At 44.6% G+C, this 25,792-nt stretch overlaps 1 protein-coding gene across 1 annotated transcript; it reads right to left on the bottom strand.

Moving 5' to 3' along the window:
• Positions 1–6,068: 6,068 nt before the first annotated feature.
• LOC130159722 (radial spoke head protein 9 homolog) lies at positions 6,069–21,300 on the bottom strand. The gene is made up of 2 exons (XM_056361618.1): positions 21,153–21,300; positions 6,069–6,325 (listed from the first exon to the last, which is right to left on the bottom strand). Exons 1-2 carry the CDS (start codon positions 21,286–21,288, stop codon positions 6,165–6,167), a joined length of 297 nt encoding a protein of 98 aa, XP_056217593.1. The 5' UTR covers positions 21,289–21,300; the 3' UTR covers positions 6,069–6,164.
• Between the last annotated feature and the right edge of the window lie 4,492 nt (positions 21,301–25,792).

Here is a 25,792-nt window from a genome sequence, read left to right as displayed (position 1 = left end):
GCCCCCCTGAAATAAAAACACTGGGGATGCTGAGAGGGGCCACACCTGGTTTCTTCTGTGTCTGGTTGCTCTTCGCTGCACAAGTCGGGGAGTGAGAGGGGTATGGCCCTGGGAACTGGGGAAGAGGCTGGCATATGGCTCAAGAACTGGTAGAGAGGGAGGAATGTGTGTGTCGGAACTGGGGGAGAGGGGCCACTGCTGGCTTCTTCTCTGCTGCTTTGCTCATCGCTGCGGGAATGGGATGCATCCCCAGAAGGGGAAGGGGGAGTGCCCTGGGACTCTTGCCAGCAGATCCCCAAAGGGGCCAGTGCCTGCTGTCCTGAAGGCCAGGGCGAGGCAAGCAGCTGAGATGGGGGTTTCAGGGAGACCCTCCTCTCCTCTCCTGCCCCCACACCCCTGTGCTGCTGAGGGCTGGGGGAGGCCCTCCGGCTGGGGGAGATTTAACCCTAAGTCTTAACCTTGAGACATAACCCTAAGTCTTAACCAAATAACCTAATCCTAAGACTCAACCCTAAGACTCAACCTTAAGACTCAGCCTTAAGACTTAACCCTAAGACTCAACCTTAAGAATTAACGTGAAGACTTAACCCTAAGACTCAACCTTTAGACTTAACCTTAAGACTTACCCTTAAGACTTATCCCTGATACTTAACCATAAGTCTTAACCTAAAGACCTAACCCTAAGACTTAACCTTAAGAATTAACCTTAAGACTGAACCCTAAGACTTAACCTTAAGAATTAACCTGAAGACTTAACCCTAAGACTCAACCTTAAGAATTAACGTGAAGACTTAACCCTAAGACTTAACCTTAAGACTTATCCCTGAGACTTAACCATAAGTCTTAACCTAAAGATCTAACCCTAAGACTTAACCTTAAGAATTAACCTTAAGACTGAACCCTAAGACTTAACCTTAAGAATTAACCTTAAGACTGAACCCTAAGACTTAACCTTAAGACCTAAGACCAGCAGGCCAGGGATGGTTTGCCTGGTTTCCATATGTTATTCTCAGGACTCTGTCTTTGCTGCTCGAAAGCCTCAAGTGCCCTCTTTAGCTCACCGGTGCAACAGCCATGGCTGCTGCTATGTATGCAATTTCAATAGACCCGCAGTGAGACACCCTGGCTAATGGGGCAACCAACTGGAAATCCTTCAGCTGCTTCTGCTGTAGGCAAAGGGAAATTAACTGAGTCATCCATGCAAAGCCCTTTCTTTTTGTTGAGTTGGCTATGAAATGTAGCATTTTCACCACTGCTGGAACACTTTCAACAAGTCACAGTAGGATTTTGGACTGTAGACATATCTGTGCTTCCCCAAAGGTACCTGGACAGTGGGCAAGTGGGACGTACAGGTGCAAGCCAAGGGATGGGCAGAGGGGAACGGGAGAGGAGGAGGGACAGCTGGAGAAGCACAATAGCAGAGCACTGCTCCAAAAATGATCAGCAGAGGAAGAATAACAGTTGCTGTTATTATTTAACATCATTACATCCCAACAGTTGAGGTCCACAGCATCCATAAAGTGTCACAAGAAGCTTCCTGCTAGTAATATTTTTCCCCAAAAGGAAATTGACCTCATCTGGAGCAAAATGCACAAACCAAACCACGGCATTGTCCACAAACAGCCAATAAGAGTGACTGCACCTCAGCACTTCAAAGAGAGGAAAAAAAAGGCTGTAAGAATTATAACAAAAAGAATAAACATATCTTGTCCTAGTGAGCAAGAGAACTAGCTCCTCAGATACACTAACAAATCAATGTATGTGCACAAAGCAAGATGTGTCTGAAATGAGGAGAGATTCCACTGCAGTTTGGAAACTGAGATGGTTTCTTACACACACACACACACACGCAAGACTTCCACACACCGTCTTGGTCAGGATACTATAAACAGGGTTTTACTTTCTCACAAAAAATACCACTGGACTCTTCATTGATGAAGAGGAAGATGACAGGTCTGTTATCTCTGCCGGAAGATAGCACTTCCTACAGCCTACAGTTTCTCCTGGCACTAGGACGTGACATCGGGTTCAGCAAGAGAAAGTGCCAAATCTTGAATCATTAGACCTGCTCAAAAGAGAAATAACAAAAGCTTTAAAAACAGGCCAGTACTAAATCCTCCTTCCTATGCAGAATTGGGGTGTGCACTTCCAGCCCCCACACAGAAACAGAGGGGTTTCTTAAAAAGCCACTGTCTGTCTAAACCTGCACACAGCATTGATGTGTATCTATCTCACATTCACACATTCACTTCTCTCCCACTGAGATCATTTATTATCACGGGAGCACTTTCCCATAAGCATGTGGACACGTGACCAGAACTGCACTTGGCACGCTGATGCATTAAAACAATTGGGGATTTTTTTTTCCACTTTCACTGTAAGTGCCGTCTTGCGATACCAAAACTTGTGCTATAGGCCTCCCCCTTCAGCAAGGGGAATATGAAAAGAAGGGCTGAGCCCCATGTGCCCACCTAATACCCCTGCAGCTTCTCCCAAAGGAGCTGCCTTTGCCAGATTCCAAACTGGGGACCTGTGTTTGGTCTCGCTGAACTCCCCTTGCATGTGAAATTAAAGGCAAGAGAAATTAAGAGTCCTGTCCTGATGTTGTTATGTAAGGGATTCCACTAATGCACTAGCATAACACTGAAGGTCAAAAGAGACTAATATAATGCATGCATAGGAGAAGAAGTGGCTGTATCTTGCTCGATACCTTTTCCCAGATCCCTCCTGCTGTTGCTTCTAGGTGTTTAGTTAACTAACATAAACTTCTCAAAGCAAAAGCAAAGCCTTTTGGAAGTGGCTTTGTTTCAGTAGCAGGTACTTCCAAATATGATTCTTTTTTCAATTTGTGCTGTTCAGGATTGCTGAGGAAGAAAAGTGCTAGGAAAACGGGCTTGCTGTTACATAGTCTGCGGCTGCCTGGCATAGCAAGCTTGCTTTGTAGTTCTCAGGAATGTGCCAAATGCCTTCAAACAAATGCACTACATGGTCTCTGTCCAAAGTTCCTAATATCTCAAATTTGCATGATGCAAAATAGAAGGTAACAAAGCTGTTTGGGGAGAGGATGACTGACTGAGGTTACATTAAGACCATGGGATTACTCAACCAGAGGCATGCAAACATTGCTGGACAAAGTTTATCAGTCGGTTCCAAATTCTAATTTGTTAGAGCATTGTTTGTGCAGATTATGCTAGGGTTTTACTTTGGATCTTTATTGTCTGAAAAGACTCCTCTTTCTCTAAGGACCTCTCTTCCCCTCTCTACTGATACAAAAGATTTAAAGCCTAACAAAACTCTGGGCCACCCAGCCACAGGGTAAGATTTCCAGTAACTGATTCTGGATCTGAAATCCCCTGCCTGTTTGCAAAGCCAAGCCTAAAACTTCAAATGGTAAAAAACAGAGGATATTTGCCAGACATTGCTCTTCACAGAGATTTGTAGTTTTGTGATGATAATTCCATTCTAGTACCTCTTACACTGTAGGTTCTGACTTCCCGCACCAGCAAGCTGCAGTAGTATTGTACAGAGAACACTAAAGCAAAGCTGAATGCATGAAAATACAAGACTAGGCCAGAAACCCATCACATGCAGAAGAAATAACCGATTATCCACCAGAAGTAAACTAACCCTTTTTTAGAGACTTTATTTCTCACAGAGTTTAGCCTTTGTAATTCGTTTACCTTATTGAGGCCAGCTGTTGAAATAGCACCTCCCATAGAGGCTGGATGCATTCAGTCTTGGGCTTAGTTGCAATGAAGGGGTTTGGCACTCCAGTTTCACTACAGGTGGACAACTTGCCAGCAGCCTGGAGACTACACCTGATTTGTAAGACTGGAAGTCAAGCAGGTGCCAGGGGGTTCAGTGCAGAGGTGCAGCTCAGAAGTTCCAAAACAAAGAAAGATTCCTTTCCAGTGGCCCCTTCTGAACTGAGGGGGCTCTGCTCATGGTTATTCCTTTTATAAAGAGGCATGTGCGGAGGCAAAGGCTACAGTGCCTGCTCCTGCTTCAGTTGGAACCTCTTCTCTGTGATCACTCTCAAGCTGAAATGCATTTGTGTTTTTTTGACAGGTATCTGACCCACTGGTCCGTCAGATCTGCAAAGCTTATCTGGAAGAGGGGCCCTAAGTGGTGCAAAAAACCTCTGCCAGCCCTTTGCTGAAGGATAATGTCAAACATACACACAAGCCTCTCTGTTTAACCCAGTAATGGACAGAACTGGCATAGTCAGTAAGCACAGCTGTTCCCCACTGCTCTGCTTTTTTTGCAAGGTTGTCAGTATCCCCAATTTTCTTACGCCAAAACTGTCATTAGTACTCTATACTGTCTCCAGTGAATGAGCTGCAACCTGCTCCTCTAGCAGAATACAAGATTTAGCAAAGCAAAGTCCAGTGTGCAGAACGATTTGGAGAAAGGAGGGGCAAAGACTTTTACCTCAAAGCTGGAAAGGATCTGAAGGCTTTTGTTTCATCGTGGTTCACGACTGGGTTTGGAAAAGCATGTTTCCCGCTTTTTCCAACAATGAATGGTGATTCCCCATTAACCTGTGTTTCAACTCAGATCTGCCTCATTTGGGCTTTTATACCTGTGACACTAATGGAAGAAAAAGTCTCCTGCAGAACTGTATTTCCTTGGCAGTAACAGAAATTGTTATGGCTACCGAAATTAATTTTTTTAATTATCTGTCCTATCCATAATTTGCAGCAGAACACCTATGGCAGTGGTAAACAGACGTGTGTATCTTACACGTCCCCTTAAGGATTTCTGGCTCGTGCTTCACTCCTGGATCTAGGAAATACAGAATGTTGACATCCTTGATGACTTGGCCTGTGATTTTTTCCCCATGGAAATACATTTGCCTTAAGTCGTCCATATCGGTGGTACGGCTGCTTCCTGGGATAGTTTGGGCCTGATGGATGCACGTAATTTTCCACGCTCTAACTAAAAGGTGGCACCATTTCTCTCCTTGTATAGTAGTACATGCATGTACCTTGCACCTACTGACCACTGCTACTTGAGACGTGCTACTTATGGGCCTGGTATGAAAAGGTCATTACATTTATCAGGGTCATTATGGCTTTGGCTCCGTTTCTTTGATATTTGTCTGGGGGCTACAGATCAACACAGCTTATTTATATATGACTATGCCACTTAACCTTGTACTGCTTTCATCAGAATCATCTGCATGGACCTATCAGCATGGACAGGAACAGAGAGTACGGATAAACACGTTTTACCCAGGAAACCAAGTTATAATGCCTCTTCTTAGCCTTACTTTGTGAAATGGAAGCCCTACATTCAGCCCCTTGAGCTGGCCAAGATCTTTTTGCTTTGGGAGGCAGAGCTAAGACTTCATTAACTATACTGAGATAAAATCTCTGGCTGACCGTCTATTTTATGAAGCTTTGAAACCTACAGGCCTTCAGAAGGGAAAAGATTTTTCTTTCTTCTCCTGCATACGGAAGTTACTATGTCTTCTAGCCTAGGTAGCTCTGCTCAATGAGCTTTACTAATGGAAAAGTCACTGGATTAAACCACTGCCTTGAGATGAACCTGAATGAGCACATTTTGCAAAAGACCAGGTGATGCCCACAGTTAATGTTTTCTACAGTTTAGTGCCATGAGCTGGAAAGCCCTCTCTAATTTTCATGAAACCTAACATTTGAAAAACAAAATACTTTCTTCAATATGCCTTTCTTGAGCTCAGGGTTTAGTACAGATCCCTTACAGTATGCATGAGCTTTCTACTCTGAGTGCAGCCCTGTTCTGTTTGTCGTTCATGGGTGATAGTAGGCATTCATTCATGCTGTCTCCAAATTAGTTTTTGTGTAAGCATGGTGTCAAGGAAGTGTCATGGTTGTGTAAGCACGTGTAACCAGATGGCCTAGGTTTGATTTCTAACCTGGGGCTTCACCCATCGTGGAAGAAAATGCCATCTGTCAGTATCTAAAGGATCTTCAGTGACACATAACAGGGAATTCAACCTGGAGCTGAAAGAGGATCGCACACAGCAAAGTCCTAAGAAAAGAACGGGGGCCAGAATCCAGGCACAAAAGAATCTTGCTCAAAGTGCAGAGGTTTCACATATTTATTAGAACAAGCAGTAAACAAAAGTCTCCTAAGTATAAAATCTAAATGTTCTCGAGCCCTCATCCCAGACAGGCGAGTCACAGCATGAAGGGCAGATCCAAGTTCTTCTCGCCAGTGCCGAAGCAGACATAGCCGTACTGCTCGGTCATTGGGACACGGTAGAACATCAGTCCCAGCCGCAGCAGGCTCCGCAGCACCACCACAGTGCCTCCCTTCTCTAGCTGGACAGTCCAGGAGCCTGTGCAAGAAAATGCCATTTGTCAGTATGTCACAAGTGCAGTCCCTGGAAGGGAGAAAGAGGCAGCATTCCTGGAGCAAGCTGTCCCTAAGCTGAGAGGGGGGCTGCAGTGCGTTCTGCCTGACCAGTTAACAGTGCACAAGGCTGCACTGGAGTTTGTGACACCTGAGAAAAGGGAAGTGAGGGAGACCAGAAACCTTGATACCTTTTTATCTTTTGTCAGTTCAGCGTTACAGGCTGCCCTCAATTCCAGATGTCTGTGTCTAGCTTCACAGAGTAGCATATTCCATGGCTATGATAGTAACGCCATATGCGTCACAGGAAGGGACCCCTGGAGCTCCAGACTTGTATACTTGATCCCTAGGAGAGGCTAGAGCTATTCTTGGATGCTTCTGAGCGGGCGGCAGTTACTCTACCAAGCTGCCACCTACTTGGTCTAGCTACTAGCTATAGAGAGCCAAGACTAGCTATAGCAATCCTGCATAGTATGGAATTTATTTTTAAAATAAACTTGTAGCATTAGTAGTGAGAAGAGGAAGAAGACACTTCAGCTCCAGAGAAGACTGGTTTCCCTGATGCAGCAACTGGGAAAGAGGAAGAGAGCACGAAAAGCAGGGTATTTCTTAGCTCAGAGAATTTTGCAGAAAAGGTTAATTCTCTTCAGTCTTTCCTGGCTCCATCATTGAAGAGGATGTGCGTGGTAGGGGCAAAGGGATTAGTTTCCGCATTGATTTTGCTTTGGCTCTGCGGAGGAGGTTCAGAGCCAGTGTGAAAATGCAATTTCTCCTGGATGCAAGGAGCTCTGAGCCACTGAGTGTTTGTTTTGCATCTGACACAACAGCCTGGGAACAACACAGGAGGGGAGGGGGCTGGAGCATCAGCCTGGATTCAATGCCAGAGGGCAAGGAGCTGCCAAAAGAAGAAAATACCAGCTTCAGCACCAAATCAGTAACGCCTAGAGGCTACAATGTAAGGAAGAAGGTTCCTGCTGAATCTTCATCTAAAAGCAAAAGCAGCAGGCCCAAATAAAAAAGTGCAGTTGGAGCTGTCATACTACTACGGGCCTGGAGTCAAGCGGTCAGGCTGTCTGCACCCAAAGTCAAAATCTGCCAATTCCAGAGTAAGCAGAAAGCCCATAATGTGTTGGAACAGTTAGACGGTATTCATTCTTGTAGATAATTTTAGGCTCATCAATTTATGCTGTGACTCATGCTTACTTATGTCATGGTTAGCCTGGGGAAGGGCTTCTGTGATTGCTGTCAGCTGCCAGTCCTCCCCTTCCCACTCACTTCTGACTCTTGGCCAATTTTAGTGGCATCCGACAAAGGGTTGAAGTGTTTTAACACCACAGGTTCCTACAACAGGTCTCCACAGGACACGGCCCAAGGGTCGCCTGCAGCTCCTGAAGCTATTTGTTTATCTGCCAGCAGCTGTGGGGAAGCACAGGCTGTTTGGCTCGCCCGGCAGCAGCTATCTGGGCAATCAGTGCTTGTAGCTTTGGGCTCTTGCACACTCACTTGCGGTACCTGTAGTCTCTGAAGCAGTTCATGGCAAACTGCAGTAGTTGAGGGCTCGATGTGGGGGGGGGGAGGTTGAGAGGAAACAATATATATGGTGGCTGCAGAATCAGAAAGGAACACCGCAATTCAAAGCCCTGTAAAACCAGGTGTCGTGAGTTCTGCTGCTCACCTGTTACCTCCCTCTTCTCTTTGTATTTCTGTACTTTTCAAAAGTTTCTTGGGCACCACTGTTTCCCCTGTCTCCTTCAGTAGCAAGTTCCACAGGTTGGTTATATCATAATATGCACCGTGTCGTCTTTGATCTGTTACCTTTCAAAGTACCCTCTTCAGTTACGTGCAAACATGGAACTAAATGGACAGCAACACCTGCCTTCCATGGCAGTCACTGAACTTTCTAACAAAGTGACTCTGGCTGCAGGATAGAAGTACAAAAGAGACATTCACATTCTTTTAAGGACTCGGGAGATTTCCATACCGGAGAGCTTACTTCTGACTCACTCAGCTCCATGTTGCCACTAAAGAGAAACAGCTGGAATCTCGGTAAAGCAAAGCGCTACTTCATACAGAGCAGGATCAGTACAGGTGTGTGCCATCTTCCTTGCACTGTGACATTCCTTGCACACGTCCTAGTTAAAGCATGAGCTAGTGTCTTCACACACAGTGGTTTCACAGACAAGGCAACCCCAGTCTCCCATGCAGTCTCTCCAGTGCTACTCATGTGGACACAAACTGAACTGGACCTTGGTCATAGCTGGAGTAAAACCACATATTAATGGTTCAGCCACTGGGATTACAAATTCTAACTGACTGGGTCTCTGACAAAATCTGCATGTTCTTAAGAAACTTCACTACTTGGATAGCATGGAAACCCAGGTGAAGAACGTTTCATGACGAGCCAGATCATCCAGTGGCTGAAGCACTACAGCCATCTGCTGTCAAAGGACAAGCTTTCAAACAGTTTATTGAACTTTGCCTCTAAAAATTTTCACCATTTGCTCGTGGCGGTAGCTAGACTATGCATAGGGGAGTTGAGCAACAAGTGGCAAGCAAATAGGTCTGAATATGTGACAAATAACTTCTTCCATTTCTCCTTTGAACACCGACTCTGCTTTCAGTGCAGGGTTCTTGCAGCTTGCGCTTGCAGAAATGATCTGCAAGCCCTTTATCACGTACTGGTGGTTCTTGCTGCGGCTTTACACATTGGTTTGCAGGGGGGTGACTGTAAACTTTTGAAAGAGTTTCTCTGACAAAAAGCTAATGGAACGAGGAACTCTCATTGTCTTTGATTTAGGACCAGTCCTCTGAGAAGCAAGTCTGTCACGAATAGGACTGTGCCTTGCCTTGCTGGGTGGTGAGAGCCTCTAGGGATTATCTGGTTTGCTAAATGTCTCCCAACATACTGGAAGCATCCAGCAGCCTGGGTACATGTGATAGCTTGTGTGTGTGTGTGTGTGTGTTCATGTACACAGATGAATCCTCTGCCCAAAACTATTTACAAAGAACAAAAAGAAATGCCTGGAGCATGACAAGTGGGAAAGGTGAGAAGGAAAACAGGTATATTAATGCTCTCATGAACTATATCTGGATTCAGACTCCTTTTTGCTGGACAAATTCAGAGAAAAGCTAGAGTAAATACAGTTCAACTTGATTTAATCCCCTTATCTATGCTCTGGGGCAATACAGTACGTGGATCCATAGTGTCACACAGGCTTATCTATCTCTGCAGAGTATTCATCAGCAGTTAACTCTGCTGATCAAAGGAACATCCCATGTACCTTCACACCTGGCAGAAATGGACAGAAGTAATTGAAGACAGCTCCATTCACTTTTATGCTTGATCTCCAAAGGCTGTGATGTGCAGCTGTTTCATTTCCCCACTGTCTGTCCAAGCTGCAAACTCCCAAAGGGCTCAGATTTGTCATTTCATAAATGTGAGACCTTTGGGGAATATTAAATTGTTACAGCTTTCTAGCTCTTCTCTGATACTTGATTCTGCATCTAATTCTATGCAAATAGGGACAATAAAGTTTTGCTGATGCTTCATAAGTCTTCCTGTGAAATAAGGACCTAAACAAAACAAGCAGGTTACTTCAGGGCAATCCCACCTGGACTGACACAACACTCATTGAAGACAGGAAAAAAATTACATGAAACTGTCTGAAACTGTAATGTCATTTTCACTCAGATCCTGTTTTCAGCAAGAATTAGTCATAGAGCTGCTCTTTATTCTGCAGAGCCAAAAAAGCAGCAGCCATGCCACCTTCTACCTTTTACTAACCACATCACTGGGGACATATTTCTAACACAGCAATCAAAGGTGATCTATTCAGTATACTTTTCCAGGCTGGACCTTTGCAACAGACAAAATCAATTCAGAAACTGCACTGATACACAGTGCTGGTGTTTGCCTTCTAAGGAGGCAGCACATTAAAGTTGTGAAACCTAACCACTTATTTTGGTCCTTTTAGAGCCCATTATCTCAGTCTGTTTTTTCCCATACCTCACCACGTTAGCAGCATTTGAGGAGATGGTCCAGAAGACAAAATTATTTGAACTCATGAGACACGGAGCAAGTTATTCTCCTTGAAAGCTTCAAGACAATTGTGTTCTCTTCCATAACAGCTCAAATCTCACTATATTAATAAAAAATGCTTTTTCAGGCCCACCTTTCTTGTAGGAGTTTGAAATAATGATGTCATAAACCACTCTAAAAGGACTTTAATCAGAAGCTAATGAACAGCACGAAATAATAGCTTAAAATGAATATGCCTTCTTTCCTCCTTCAAGAAAATGCCTTAGAAATGCATTTCATAATAAAATATAAAAAGAGCTGAGAACTGCAAAAATGAAATGCTGTTTTTATCCTTTTTTTTTTCTTTTATCCTTTTTCTTTTCTTTTAAACCTCCCTGCTATTACAAATGGTTCTTGGAGTAAAATCATTGCATAGGTAGCTGTAGGTCTCTATTACTATAAAAATGCAGGAGTGGGATGCTGGGTTCAAATCCTTTCTAATATTGGCTCAGAATACCCCATGGCAGTCCCCGTACTGTTCATTGCCCCTGTGTCAGACAACATGTCTCTTGCTGGAGGCTGAGAAACTCAGAGCATCAGTCTGTAAGGTACACCAAGACTCCTAGATAAAAGTTGTCAGGAAAAAAAATTTACGAACTATTATTTGCATTGGAGGGAATACAAATAGAACTAAGAGACAGCAAGTAAAAGCTGGCTTTCCTAGAGTTAAATACTGATTTTTACTTGCATCTACGTGTGAGCTGTAGCCTATGTTATCCCTAAATCAGACAGCAGAGTTAACTTCACTCATCATGCTTGCTAAGGTACAGGGAACCAGAGGTCATTGCTCTCACACCAGAGATTTCTAACAGTAACACCGCTCTGGTAAGATTTCCATTCTTCAAAATACATTTTTTTAAAAGAGCAAATTAATTCTGAAGCTGCACCCAGCAAACCTAAGGAAGCCAAGCACTGTCTGTGTTGAAACTATTGCCTGTTGCTGCTCCAGAAGGGAAGGGAGGGAGCTGCTGTGTGGGAGGAAAGAGCATGGGAAAAGTATCCGCTGGATGAAGATCTGGAGCTTCCTATTCCCTCTTTAGAGCAGGCTGCAGCCTCCACCCCTCCAAACGCAGACAGGAATTCTGAGGAGTTCCTTACATCTTTCCCAAACAGGAAAGTGCTTTGAAGATTCTGATGCTCACCCAGTGTTAAACCACTGCCTTTTTTATGGCACTTCAACAGCTGCCAGGACACCAGAGCTGAATTTCAAAAGTCAGCCTACTTCTCAGCTTCTTCTTCCTTTCCAGTTGCCAATAGAAATCCCTGTCTCATCCCCCATGTCTGTCTCAGCTATGGGCTGAATCTTCTAACTCACAGAGGCAACAGTGTGCGTGAGACATTAGCTTTTAAACAAAAGCCTTTTAAGAAGGTTGTTTGCAGAACTTTCCTGTGGGAACTGGTCCACTTTCAGTATGACCTCTCATAACATTGCTGCTTCGGAGGTGATTCAGCAATGCCTCGTTTCAGTACAAGCTTGAGAAGAAACAGCTTTAAGAGCTAGACAGGCTGATAGAGAGGCTCCATGTCGCAAAAGCTCACAGAGGGTCATAAAAGTGACATTATCAATTCCTCTTCAAAGGAGAAAATGTCTCAAGGGAAAAGCAGCGTCAGCATGGTTGCTCTTACCATTAACGCAATATGCTGCCACATGAGCAGGTTATAACCTACCTTGCTGCAGTTCAGTTCTGAGTGAGGGTGAAGTATGGAGTTATAGCACAAATATTAACACCCACAGAGGGGTAACATAACCGCTTCCCTTTGCAAAAGCAGCCACTGCTTGGCTGCGTGACCCCAGGCACTTAGCTCTGACAAAGCTACACTACACCCATGGGATTTAGCTTCCATTTCCCTCCAACAGAAAATCTAGCACTGCAAAGAGCTTCCTACTTCTAATTTGCTGTCGATAGGAAACAAAGACAAATTGCAAAGCAGAGCAGCTGTAAGGAAATTTTGCTGCACAGACATTTGAGGCACAGCCTACCAGCCATAAGGACACACATCCAAACGCTCTTATATGTGGGGCTCAGACTCCTTCATGCCACTTACTGGCTACAAACTAAATCTCTTTCATTTGCTTGACACACCACTTGCACCCCATACGTTAACACTGCTGTCAATATTTCCAATTCCCCATATAACTATTTCATAATAATTAAACAAAAACACAGACTGGTTGCAGGTTCGGTACTATTTTTAAAAGCCTCCAGAGCCAGGAAAGCACAGTTTACAAACAGTCAGATGCTTCCAAGTGGCTCTTGCGTGGTCCTAATGCCTGCCACATCTTTGACACACAAATACAACCATGCCCAAACCTCAAAGTAAAATGGTCTCGCTTCAGAGGGTTTTTCTCTCCATTATCCTCCCCCACTGGGGATGCCTCTGCAGCACAAATGATTAAGACAGCCCTGGGCCTTCCATTTACGCACAAAGTACCTGTTTCCTGCTGACAAGGAAGACCCAGGCATTGCAATGTTGTCCCAGGAGCACAGTATTCAGAAGCCTCCAAGTACTGGCTGAAATGAGGCCGTACTTAGACATCTGACAACAGTGTTGCTTAATCCGGTCAAGCAGGCTCTGCCCCCAAACCCTTATTCCCCTCCTCATCACTCTTCCATCACAGAGACCACAAAAGTGTTTATTTACTGCTCAGTGAACCAGGTCAGGGAACGATCTGGCTGAAAAATAGTTTAGCCAAAAATAAAGTTATTTTTCCAGCTGAAATCTGGCTGCACAGCCAGCAATGCCAACACAAAAGAAGGGACAATACACAGACATAAATGAGCAGCAAAGGATGGGAAAGACTGAAAAAGCTAGCACAGAAGTAACACACATCAAATTACAGCCTCCCTTATAGCCCAGTTAGTTTGCCCTTAAGTCCTAAATCCACCTGATAATTAGAATAGAGCTAGAATCCTTTTAACTTTTGTTGTTGTCCTTGAGAAAAAGATGCAGACTTTGCACAGAAAGCATCCAGAACAAAGATTTGGAACAGGGCTGTGCACTAGAGGAAACAGCAAGACAATATACAATCAAAACTTAGGAGTAGAAAAACTGGTTAAAATCTGTGCTATTTGGATTCTGACAACTGTAATACTGATCATTGTATCTTGGGTCTTCTGTAGTAAATTTACAAATCTCTCAGAGAGGCAAAGCACCCTCCTTCCAAAGCACAAGTTTATGCTGGATCTTGTCACACTCCGTATTTCTTGTTCAGCTGGTCGCTGTGGAATCGTTTTTGGAGCGTGCCAGGAGTCACGTAGCATCTACCTGGGGAGCCCCTGCATTAATCCATCACCTTCGTGGGCTTCTGTGAGCCCATTGGTTGGTAGGAAGAAAAAGAAGGACTCTCGCCCCTCCCTGCTCTGAATGAAAGACGCTTCCTCTAAATCTTGCTACAGGATTTCAGGCTCAATTCAGCTTCTTTGGGGCTTTTGTCACCAAACAAATGTGATGTCTTTGAAAGAAAGATTAACAGTTTGATGAAAGGATGCAATGGACAGCTTTGTTCTAGCCTGCTTCCCCCTAGAGCTTTCAGTCACTGTCACTTTCTTACCCACGGAGAGTATCTGTCTGACTCTCAGAGGAGATTATGGCCACCTTGTAAGATTTTGCCTCTCCTGATAACAAAGCACTGGCCACTTTGAGGAGGTGATAATGATGAACGGGGGCTGGATTAGGGGCAAAGAACCTCACATCGATCTCTGAATTCTGAGAGAACACAAAGCAGTCGATGCTGGGATTCAAAACCCATCGAATGCTTAGAGGACATCCAATTCTCTCTCCTGCAGGAGGGGCAAGGCTACAAGCCCTGTCAGTCCCCCAGTTGTACTTCTTACCTCATCATCAAATTAGCAGGACTAGTTAAAAGGGCTTAGGGTGAGGAACAGATGGCATGGATTATTAACTGTTGATATTCTCATACTAAACTAGATACTAAATTCTGGCCCGAATTACCTGAAGAGCTTACCAGTTTCTGAGAAGACTGTCACACTGAGCGTATCCACACAGCACAGTGCAGTTGTGTTGATATTCAAGCTAATTCTGAACACTAAAGATGGCTAAGCGTCTTCTAATGCCTGGGATATCTTAGCTGTCTCTGCACAGCACAACCTGCACAGCACAACTGCCATACAAATATACCCATAGATGAACTGTCTCATCCTTTTCCCTCTACACACAGCCACGCACCCATTCAGCATGCAGAATTTCAATCTATATGACATTTGCATACAGTAAAGCAAGACAACGCCCATTACTTCCTCCCTGCAAATGTTCTATGGCCAAAGGGGCAGCAAACAGCAAAGCAAAGCTATAAACAGGGCTGGCACCAATGCCAGCTGCTGCACAGGCAGGAGCTGCCACTCAGAAATAGATCACTCCTAGCAAAAGCTCAACTTGTTGTGACTTCAGTGACATACAGACTGCCCTGGGCTTTCCCCTGCAAGTAATTTTTCATCATTCCCTAGAGAAAGGGCTAGGCCAAGGCTGACTGATGTGGTGATAAAACTACAACTTCTGGTTCTAAGAGGCTTCACCCGCATTTCCCATCAGTTCAGCAAGAAGTTCATCTCCTTTTCACGTCCAATGAACCAGGAGCTGAAATGGAGACAGGGTGGGCCATGATTTCTTTTACTGAGAAGGAAAAAACTCAAATACAATCCCTGGAAAGTTGCTACGGAAGACTCTGCTTCTGTCCTCCTCCTTTCACTGCAGCAGTCAGGAGAGTGAAGGATTCCACCACAGCTCTCGGTTGATGGGCAGCCCTGCTCCAGTATAAACTCATCCAAGGTCTCTGACTAAGCAAGACCCCTGCGGTGATACAGACCTAGGACCCAAAAGCAGTGAATGCACGGCTTTATTACCCATGGACACAGAGCCCAAGGAAAACAGACTCCTTTCCAGAAATCAAAGCAGACCACAGACAGCCAGTCAAAAGCTATAATACCAGCTGGCTCTGGAGTCCTCACGTGGCAACATAGCAGGAGAGGTTCCAGTCTGATCTTGAACTCCTGAGCTGGCAGCACCCCAGCTTGTAAGAGGGACAGCATCTTGTATTGCTCCCAGGCAATGCTCTTGGGTCGCTGCAGGCGTAGCCTTAACAGCCTTTAAAGGCTCCTCAGTCCAAAAACATGAAGAGTGTCTCTACTTTTGAAGGATGTAGGAGACATGCTTACATATTTGTGTACATCCATTGCATGCCTGTAATCACTAAGGGTGCGAAGAAAGCTATTGAAAAGCCCCAGGACCATTCCAGAAATTGCCTAAGCTTGGAAGGGACAGAGTAGCTTCTCCATACCTACAGTTCAGAAGGTCAATATACCACACACAGCCTGGAAACTCAGGCCATACCTTCTCCTCAATTTGATGCTGCTCTCGGTGCTTTTCTTTCTCGTTTTGCTGTTCTATAGTCTCCTTTTCTGTGCTCAGCACTGACAACGCCTGGACCACAGTGCGCCCTGCTGGAAAGCAGCAGCTACGGCCAGCCTGGAACTATTTCTAGGGATGGATGACTTCAGTTTTAACAGAGAACTTCAGGTACCAATGCTTTAAGTAATAGCCCACTGAGCTAACTGGTTCGATTTTTACATCCAAAAGCCGACTGTTCTGATGCACGCTAATCTGTTTTACTCCTTCTGTACTACTGTGTTATGAAGTTTGTCAAAAACACTTCTATAAATGTCAGGTAACTCCATGGGATGCTGTAGCTCAGTTTCACACATTTACCAGACCTACAGATCACCTCTCCTAACCAGGAATGAGGATAGCTGTGAGCCACACTAGGAGTTTTGTTCTGTTTTGGCTACCTCTTTTTATCCTTGCTAATATGAAGCACTACCCTCTCATTCATTATGGGTCTTTTAGTTTGAATTTCAGCCAGACAGCTTGAAAAGCCTTGTCCCCGTGTGGCTCTTGGCAGGCTAAGAAGTAAAGTGCTTTTGCTCTCAGTTTTCACAGAGCTGGGGAGGTGCTGCTTATTGTTAAGCAATGAAAGGGGAGGGCTCAGGTCACATCTGTGAAATGTTAGCGGAGAAGGGAGGCTGGGTGAAAGTAGGTGGCCAGCACAGCATAGCACTGCTGGATTTTGCAAGGCCACTGGGGAGATAGCCATTTGCCTTAGAGCCCTGATAACGGTCAGGCTTGCTCTCTGCTAGCTAGCTGGGGGTTGTAAATACCTCTGCAGACACAGACTCTTCAAGTGGCTGGAGACTAGGCTGATAGAGGATTAATCGCCTGGAGGGTGGGTCGAAAGGGAGTTAATTAGCTGTGTTAATGCATGGAGATAAAGCAGGTTCGTGCCTCCTGGCCGCCTTACTTCCAGCACCTGGACTTTTGGGGCAACCAAGATGGAGCTACCAAAATGGGCCTTGAGAGTGGCCAAAGGAAATTATCTCCCACTTAGAAATGCAGCCTCTCTATCTTCAAGGGCCCATTAAGCACCAGCTGTTGCTAAACCGGTAAAAAGCATGCCAATGAAGCTCAGAGAACAGGAGGTTATGAGTGTTCTAACCCAGGCTACTGTTCAGCAAGTTTGCAGAAAGGCTAGTGCCCAAAGTATTCAGCCAAGGAAACAGCCACAAATCCCATTGTCTGCAATGCTGTGTAAGGAATGCCTCAAAATCACTGCACTTTCAGGTGAAGAAACGGAGCTACAGACTGAGTGGCTGTCACTTCTTCCGCAGTCAAAATGGTAAACGATCTTCTCTCTAGGCACTTCTCTGGCTGAATCATGAAACAGCAACTAGACAAGACCCACTATGATCCACCCTGCCACTGTATACCCGTTTAGAATGACGCTACGAAATCCCAGCATAACAGAGCCAGAGCAATTACATCTGAGAGGTCTCAGCTCCCCAGTCTACCCTACACAATGCATGGCAATAAGTCAGGAATCTCCTCAGTCCTCTTTTGAGCCTTCGTGTGTCATAGTTCAGAGTGTAAAGCCAGCTGTACTGAGAGTCCTGTGCTTAGAGTCGCTGTCTCAGGAGCACATTGCCACCTTTGCGTTAATGTCACTGACAATGAAGAAGCCCAAACTAAAAATCACCCTCTATGGCTGTCATCAAGTTTACAGCCAGGCATATCAGGAAATCACCTGTTCTGTACTCCTACATTAAACTTAACTCAGTTACTCATGTCTGGGACTAGCAACTTAGATTTGCCTTTGGCTAAAACACAATTCCCAGGAAGACATCCGGAATGATGCTAAGATACCAAGAGACACGAATTCCTCCATTATCCTTGTTAGCCGGTAGTAATTTTACTGTTAAAATTTGTACCTAGTTTCTCATTTTCATTTTTCTGGCTATAATATTCAGCTGCTGATTCCTGTTACGCCTGTCTCTGCTATACTAAATAGATCTTCAATAATCAATACTTAAACTCCATGGAGTATTTACACAGTGTAATACAGTCATTCTCATGTTCTTTCCTGCAAGATAAACAGATTGAACTGTTTATGTCTCTCACCAGCCCTTGAATCCTTTTGTGGCTCTTTTCTGTAACTCTCCAGTTTTGCCATGTGCAGTAATCCAGTCCTGATTCCACTAACAGCATGCGCAGAAAAAAAATCACCTCCCTGTTCCTATTTGCTACACCCTTGTTTATAAATCTACAGATCAAATTAGCCTTTTAAGTTTCAGGATCAGACTGGGAGCTGATGTTCAGTGGGTTGTGCCTGGATTTCCTTTCAGAGCCACAGCTTCCAGAATACAACTCACAGTCTGGCTTCCAGTCCCTGCTCTTAGGTCTGTGACTTTGCAAGTAGCTACATCAAAATGTACTTTCTTTAAGCAAGCCCAGTTTACCAGATCTCTGTAGCTGTCCTGCCCTTGTCATTATTTGCCTCTCCACCAATTCTTTACTCCTAGATCATTTATAAATAAGTTGAAGAATATCAGTACTGGCACTAGTCCCAGCTGACTCCCCTTCTGACCCTCTCCAGAAATATGCCCATTCAGTGATTTCTAAATCACAACTACTAATTAAGATAAGTTTAGGAGAATATTTCTGCAATGCTGGGATTTATTAAAGGTTAACATCGTAAGTATGCCACAAGTCTCCTGAGATAATGATTTCAGCAGTAACTTACCTGGCTCAGCCATTTTCATTTTTTGACACACAGTAAAGGTTGTCTAACTACCCTCCCATAGCAAACAGTCTGAAAACTGTCTGAAAGAGTATTTTATTGTCTTCATTTCATGTGAGTCCTTATTCTTCCCCAAAACAAACCAGAAAAAAAAATTGAGCATTTCTGCTCTTCCACATTTCTTATCAGCCTTTTTACCTTCACCATTTAGTGACAGTTTCCAGTACCATTACTATGCTTTCTTCTCCTATCAATATAGTTGAAAAAGTCCTCCTTATAGTTGTCAGGGACTACTGCAGGTTATCCTGGCTTCCTTGTCATTTTCTACTCAATATAAATTCCAAATTATATCAATCATTAATTGTTCCCAACTTTCTGTATTTCTTTTATATTGCTTTTTAAATTCTAATTCCTACCCTCATTCCACCAGTGAACTGTGGTAGGCTTTCAGCCAGAAGCAGCTCTTTATTGACTGGGAGTCATGACTTGTGAATAAAGTCTTCTTTTATAAATCCTGTTTCCACTCATATCTTTTCCTATCCACATTTTTCTTTTCCTTTGCCTCCAACATACCTCCCCTCCCGCATCAGTTTTTAACTGCATCAGTTTTTTAACCTGTTGGTGTCCCTTATCTCCATATCAAAGTGATCTGAGTCAGCAATCTGTAACAAAACTCAGAGTCAATTTATTGCTTTTCTGAACTGTACTTTGAAAGCACCAAAGACCTGAATTCTGCATCCCCTGTTTTACTTCCTCCCAAGCTTTCCAGTCTATGCTAGTACCTTAGGCTTTCTCCCATCCCCTTTCATTTGTCCTTGCAGAATGTAGCATAGCCTGATCTGATACTATGGTGACAGTAAAATCATCCTTCCCCCTCCATTTTCACTTTTCCCATCATGTCAATGCTTGACAGGTGACCATTATTTCATACCTATGCAACATTAGGTCATCAAGTGAAAATGCTGTAGGCATGCTAGGAATTTCTGCTATTTTTTCACCATTCCATTACCTACAAGCACATGTAAAACTGCCACAACTCTAGATCCTGACATGCTACCACCCAGGGTGCCAAACTCCACGCAACAGAAAGGACCACACTGGCAATCTGCCAGCAGCTGAAAGGCTATATCTAATTGTGCATAAAGTTGAGCAGATTGTCTGCTTAGACTAGAGCAAACAAGCTTATCTTTAATGCAGACATATGGCCAGCAAAACCTACAGATCCCAGCATGCAACATTATGGCCAGCTGGCCACTTGGATCAGAAAGAAGCATTACATGATCTGATACTGTGGTGACAGAAGATCAGTATCACAACCCCTCCATGTTCAAAAATCATGAGTCAGGCCACTCAAATTCATGAGTTTGGCTCAGAGAGCTGGCGACTTTAGAGGGGATAAGCCAATTGAATTTGCTTTTGAGACAGGGTTTGCATTCTCCCACTTTTCTCTACAATCATTTACAAAAATGTATTTTTAAAGTAAAATCTAATTTACACAGTCACTTGTCTCTGGGAGCTGAGACACCAAGAAAAACCAGACAGACTCACAGTATGATTAGGGGAGGAGCAGCAACATAGTCTGAACTCTTGAAGTGCACAAATAACCCAATAGACAGACACACGGACAGAATCTGGAACCTGCAATCACCACAGATATCACTGATAAAGATGAGGGTGGCAGACAGTTTTGTTACAAAACTCCAGGTTCCTCAATCTTGCACTAAACTCTCTGCTTTTACCGTTGTTTCCTTTATTCAGTCTGGTTTAACTTCCTTTCTTCCCACCCCTCAGCTGTCATATAAAATGTTCTCTCTGCCTCCAATTTTCCATTCTGTAAGACACCTCTGCTCTCCTATTATGACACCCCATACATTTGATGACAGTTACACCCTTGACAGCCACCACAGATGTTCAGTTTCCAATTAATCAAGAAAACTATTCCAAAAGAGTTGTTACTTTTAGACAGGTTAAAATCAGCCCTTAATCTCTCAGTCCTGTTCTTTAGGTCTTTTAAGGGAGAATCCTAATGCACGCTGGGAGCATCACTCACATGTTACTCAACCCGGTCAATTTTTTGTGTATTTATTGAGGGCAGAGATGATTTTGGCTTCGGTCACAATTCTAGAGTCAATAGATTTGGGAATTCCTACTTCTGCTCTGACAATAACTGTTCAAGAGTGGATCTAGCCAAGAAAGACAAGAAAAGCTTCGGGTCAAAATGAGGGGATTGGCCAGAGCTATGAACAACATGTCAGGAAATAGAAAGAGCACTGTCTGCGCTGGGTCAGGACCAACATGAACTGGCAGAATTGAAAGAGGGTAATTCAAGACCCAGAGTTTGAGTACCTTGCAACCTGGAGTGAGGGACATTGGCAGAGCCGTGCAGATAAAGTCAGCAGAAAGCCTGTGTCTACCTCCTGTTCTTTTTTTTCCCCCTACATTCTCACAAGCAACCAGTACTTCAGGCAACCTGAATGCTTGTTAAAGGGGGGTGGATTGATCTTTCTTTAATGTCAGAGCTCCTATCTGCATGTGATAGAGTGCAATTAGAGAGGCTACATGCCTTGCTGATCCTGTAACCTCAGCATTTCCCAGACTACTCAAGACTGCCTTCCCTTTCATTGCATCTGTTGATTCTTCTACCTTTACCTTGTGGGATATCATGCTCCAGAGAGTCTAGAAAGTCAGTGGATGGGTCGAGGTCAGCCTTTTCCAGCAGGGTTTTATTCTTCAGGTTAACAGGCTCAGTGAAATGGAAATAGGAACTTAACTTTTTTGCCTCCATCAAAGAAAGACCTGCAAACAGCCATTGACGACCATTAATAGAGTGAGCTAGGCTAACGTTCGTCACACCATAGAGTATCATATCATTTCTCTAATGCCCACAACATAGGAAAAAATCACAATCTTTCTTCAGTGGACTCCACAGAAGACCAAAGACTTGCCGGAAATGGGTGGCATCAGTCATCAATGATGTGCATTGCACGCCATGCTAAGTGCAGTCCTAGCTGAGCAATGGGCACTGAGTTGAGACCAACCCTCTGTGCCCATTTGGTTACACCCTATATCTAGAGAACTCACTGCAGCTATAAGTGCTAACCGCTGACATAAACTATGCGCAGCAATGGCGGGTCCCACCTTCCCGGTGGCGCCGGCGGGCGCAGGCGGCCGGTGTGCCGGGGCTGAGGGCCCGGGCGGGCCGGGAACCACGCGGGGCCGGTGTACCTCAGTGCCTGGCGTGAGGCGGCAGCCGTTCCCACGCGGTGCGGGGCTGAGGGGAGCGGGGTGGCCGCGGCCCGGAGGCCGTGCGCAGGCCTGGGGCACTGCGGGCTTCCTGGGCAGGCAGGGCAGGCTGTGCCGGGCCTGTGGGGAGCCAGCCCCGGCCCTGAGGGGCAGCAGCCCGCTCGGGATGCGGTTAGGGGTGGCTGCCCTGCCTAGGTCAATGGCCTCCATTTCAAGAGGCCCAAATCCAAATGTACGTCCAAAAGCAGGAGGGCATACAATTACACCAGAAAGGATACCACAAAGGGCTCCACCTTCCTCATTTGTTACATGAACGGCAGCAAAAAAAAAAAAAAATTAAAAAATCCAAACCTCTGAATCTCACTACTTGCGGTGTCTTTTTTTACAGTTCTTACCTAGCTCGTGTACTTCTATAATCAAGTGGCTTGTTTATAAACAGCAGCACTCTGTGCTTTCACTCTTTGTGATTGTCACTCTTTGGGAGCTCATTTTGCTGAATCCCATACAGACAGCCATGAAACAGTCCCTGCCCCTGCAATCTGACTTAATACAAAATGCAATAAATAATGAGATTGTGTGGCTGTTTAAACAAACAGAATTTGTTTGACATCTTCAGGAAGTTGAAGCTTTTATATGTGTGCATTATATAAATAAATATATGTGTATGCACTTACATTTAAATCCATTGTCACATCATAAATTCTTGGGTTTCTTTTTCATATGTTTCCTGTTCATTTCTAAGGAAAACAGTGATCCTGGAACTGCTGCCTGTAACAATCGTCACCTGCTGATCTGTCACGTGAAATCTTTAATGAGCTGTGCAGCACACAATCTGACCCATTAGTTTTATGTACGCCACACAAAAAGTGACTCAGATTCCTGAAGATTAACCACCTCTCCTAGACACGAATCAGGCAGAACATGTAGGAGTGACTGCAAACTTTTTGTCCATGCTGTCACCTACCACTGTGCCATAGTCTGATTTTCTCTACGGGAATTGGCATTTTCAGGCTTTGTGAGCTCATTTAATCACTGATGTCTCTAGAATCACATGTTAATATGCTATGGCTATCTGGCTAGTAAACAGAACTGCAAACCAGTCAGAGTCAACCTGAGATCTTAAGTGATTTTCTGCCACTGTCAACCACAGCTGGATTCAAACCAGCTGCTAACAGCTGAGAGGCTCTTTAGCCTGTTATGGATCTTCTAAGCCACCCAGTGTCTAGTTTTTGCCAGTCCTGATTGAAGATTATCAAAAAGGAAATCTATAGCTTAAGGAAATTCTTCCTGGTTCAGTGAAGTCTGGTGGGTAACTGTACTCTGCTTTGCTTTGTCTTGACCCCAATTACTAAACACTGATAAGGATCAGGAAGTAAGTGGTTGCATTATTTAACAAATGAAAGGTCAAAAGTGCTGCTATTCACTAAGGTCAAAGGTTACCATCACTGTTATTAAACAGTTTGAAAGCAGTTTCTCCCATCCGTTGCCATCCCAGGCTGGAGCAGCACTCGGGCAGCCAGGAGGGGAGAGAGGCACCAGGCATCATTCAGCCGGCTGCTGGCTAGGCAGCTTTGCGTGGACACCTGCTTCAGGGAGGGAAGGTGCCATGCTCCAGCAATGCCCAGCAGCTCCAGTCAGAGGACTGAGCTCTCCTGCCTTTGCACAGAACATGTGTGTACCTGTGTGCCAAACAGCTTTAGCTCCTCCCAGCTCCACTCATTTAGAGCTGGCATCATTTTGGGTGAGAAATCAAACTCAGGTTCCCTTCCGCTCATCTTGAGCAAGGTACTGAAGCTCACAGAACTGTTTACAGCATCAGAGTTAAAAATCCTGAAGTACCTGTAAGTTAATGCTGAGTGCACAGTGACTCCTGTATGCTTGCACAGCTTTATAAAACATTTGAAAAAACTTTCAGTGATTTAGGAGGAAGCTAGCTCACCTTCCTTTGCATTCTGTAGTATACCTGATCTCAAGAGAAAGAAAAATAGTTATTAATCCATGTCAGCATTTCTGCTGGTACAGATTAAGAAGGCTACCCTCAAAATACTCTTGCAGGACAAACTGTTTCACTGTCCTGGGCACCCATTAGACTGACACTGCTCACGAGTTATACTGCTATCCATCATCCAGGTCACTTCAGTGTGGTGGGGACAGGCTGCAGTTGGTTCTGATGCACCAAGAAATAGATTGGGGTTATTCCTCCCAGGTGTGTTGAATATAAGGTCTGGTTTTCCTTCCAGTTAACTCAAAAGTTTGGACTGTCTGGCTTCAGAAACAGTGTGGTTTTGAATCATTTTCCTGCGTGTAAGTCATTACTGTGTAAGGATAGTAAAAGATAGGAAACCAGAAGGAAAAGTACAGTTTTTCTCAATAAGAAAGGCATGATAGGTGGCTGCTTGACAGAAGGGGAGGAGATTGTGGGTGACGAACAGTTGGACAAACTTCAAGAGCTGCAAAATGAAGCCTTGAGCTGTGCTGAGCATGAAGTAAGGAACTGCAGCCAAGTAACAGTTTAACAGGAACGGAAGGGACCAGGGGTGTCCCTACCTGGTATAATATAGACGCTTTCCTCTTGTTTGGAGATCATACTGAATACAGCAAAACTCTGGGAATACTTTGACTACAAGCTGCCCAAAGAATGTGGGTCTTTTGGCCTGTCTGGGACCAGTGCCATTGTCTCCATTACTGAGACCGGAGCTAGCTGTGTGCAGTCACTGGGAGACTCGGAAAGGAAGGGGTGAAGGTACAACGTGTGCTGTGGGCTGGGTTCCTCCACATCTGGAATCGAATCCCTGCAGTAGCAATCTCAGTAAGAAGGCAGCAAGGAATCAGGCTAGTAGGTCAGGATGGGAACAGCTGTGCTGAGATAAAAGAGGAATCTGTGGGATGATTGTGACAAGTCTTCCCTGGAGATTCTCTTTGGCGTAATCCGGGGCAGACATTATGTGTTATACTGCCCTACTCAGGAAGAAGGCACAAGAGCCAAAGCGCTTTGTCATTTTGTGACATGAAGTTTTCTATGTCTTTAAGGTTCATTTCGTATCTTTCATCACTCCCCTAATAGCCTCTGTCTTCCTGACTGCTCTTGGCACAGGGGACAGGTAAAGAGTTTACTGGGGTAAGAAGTACTAATGTGCTGATTATATCATCTTGCCCAGGCATCGCATGAGCAGCTGTGATTCTTCTAGCTGGCAGCTGAACACACACGTCTGTCTTTGTGTTTTTCAGGTACCCAGAGGGGTGAGATGCAGCCCTCTGACCTTGCAGCCACCATACTGCCAGTCAAACTGCCAGCAGTCTGAGTAGGAGGATGCTGTTGAGGAACCCTGGGAAAGACAAAACAGGACGGTGAGAAACTGCTACGTAAGTGTAGTCCTGGCTGTGATTAGGCTTCAGCAGGATTTAATGCATTGGTATAGGTATTAGCCGCATTTCAGGCTGCCCATCATCCTAGTGTCTCGGCACTAGCAGTTAATATATACACAAATATATACTACAATATAATAAAGGGGTTTTTAGACATCCTAAGCAAGGACAGGCACTGCATGAAATACTGCCAAATTGTTTTAGTGATTCCCTGGAAGCAGCTTGCTGACAATGATCCCTCGTCATTGCAAGTTCAGTTTTTATGACTGACGCTCATCTTGTCTCTACAAGCTGCAGTTGCTACAGCAAAGTGGTGGAAGAGCATGTCTTATAGTGGCAGGGACCTGAACGATTTAGGTTTTTCAGAGCCATGACCAAGATTACATATGACAGAGAGGAATGAATCGGCAGCCATCAGTAAGCACAGTCTTGGTATAACAAGGTTTAGTCAACTTGTCCTTGAAGAAAGCCCAACAAGTTTGCAGCTTGCAGATGGCTCCAGGCAGAACCTCTGTAAACCATTTAAGCACAGGGGCAACAAAGACCTGGGTGATGCGTGAGAAAAGCATGCGGCAAGCTGATGATGGGATAAGTGTTTCTGGCCTACTGCCTGAGAGCCCAGAGCAGAAGTAAGGAAGCGAATCCAGGGGAGCTCTGGGATCAGAGTAATCAACAAGGCA

This window comes from Falco biarmicus, chromosome 16 (genome assembly GCF_023638135.1).
Source record: "Falco biarmicus isolate bFalBia1 chromosome 16, bFalBia1.pri, whole genome shotgun sequence".
Taxonomy (NCBI): Eukaryota; Metazoa; Chordata; class Aves; order Falconiformes; family Falconidae; genus Falco; species Falco biarmicus.
The sequence above is the reverse complement of the archived record's forward strand: the minus strand, read 5'-3'. Positions and strand labels throughout refer to the sequence as shown.

Bases quoted from the DNA above. Each gene is read 5' to 3' on its own strand.
- LOC130159722 (XM_056361618.1), bottom strand. From the start codon at position 21,288: ATGGAGGCAAAAAAGTTAAGTTCCTATTTCCATTTCACTGAGCCTGTT. The intron at 6,326-21,152 runs GTAAAGGTAGAA...TTTCTTGCACAG, and splicing joins GGAGCATGATATCCCACAAG to GCTCCTGGACTGTCCAGCTA.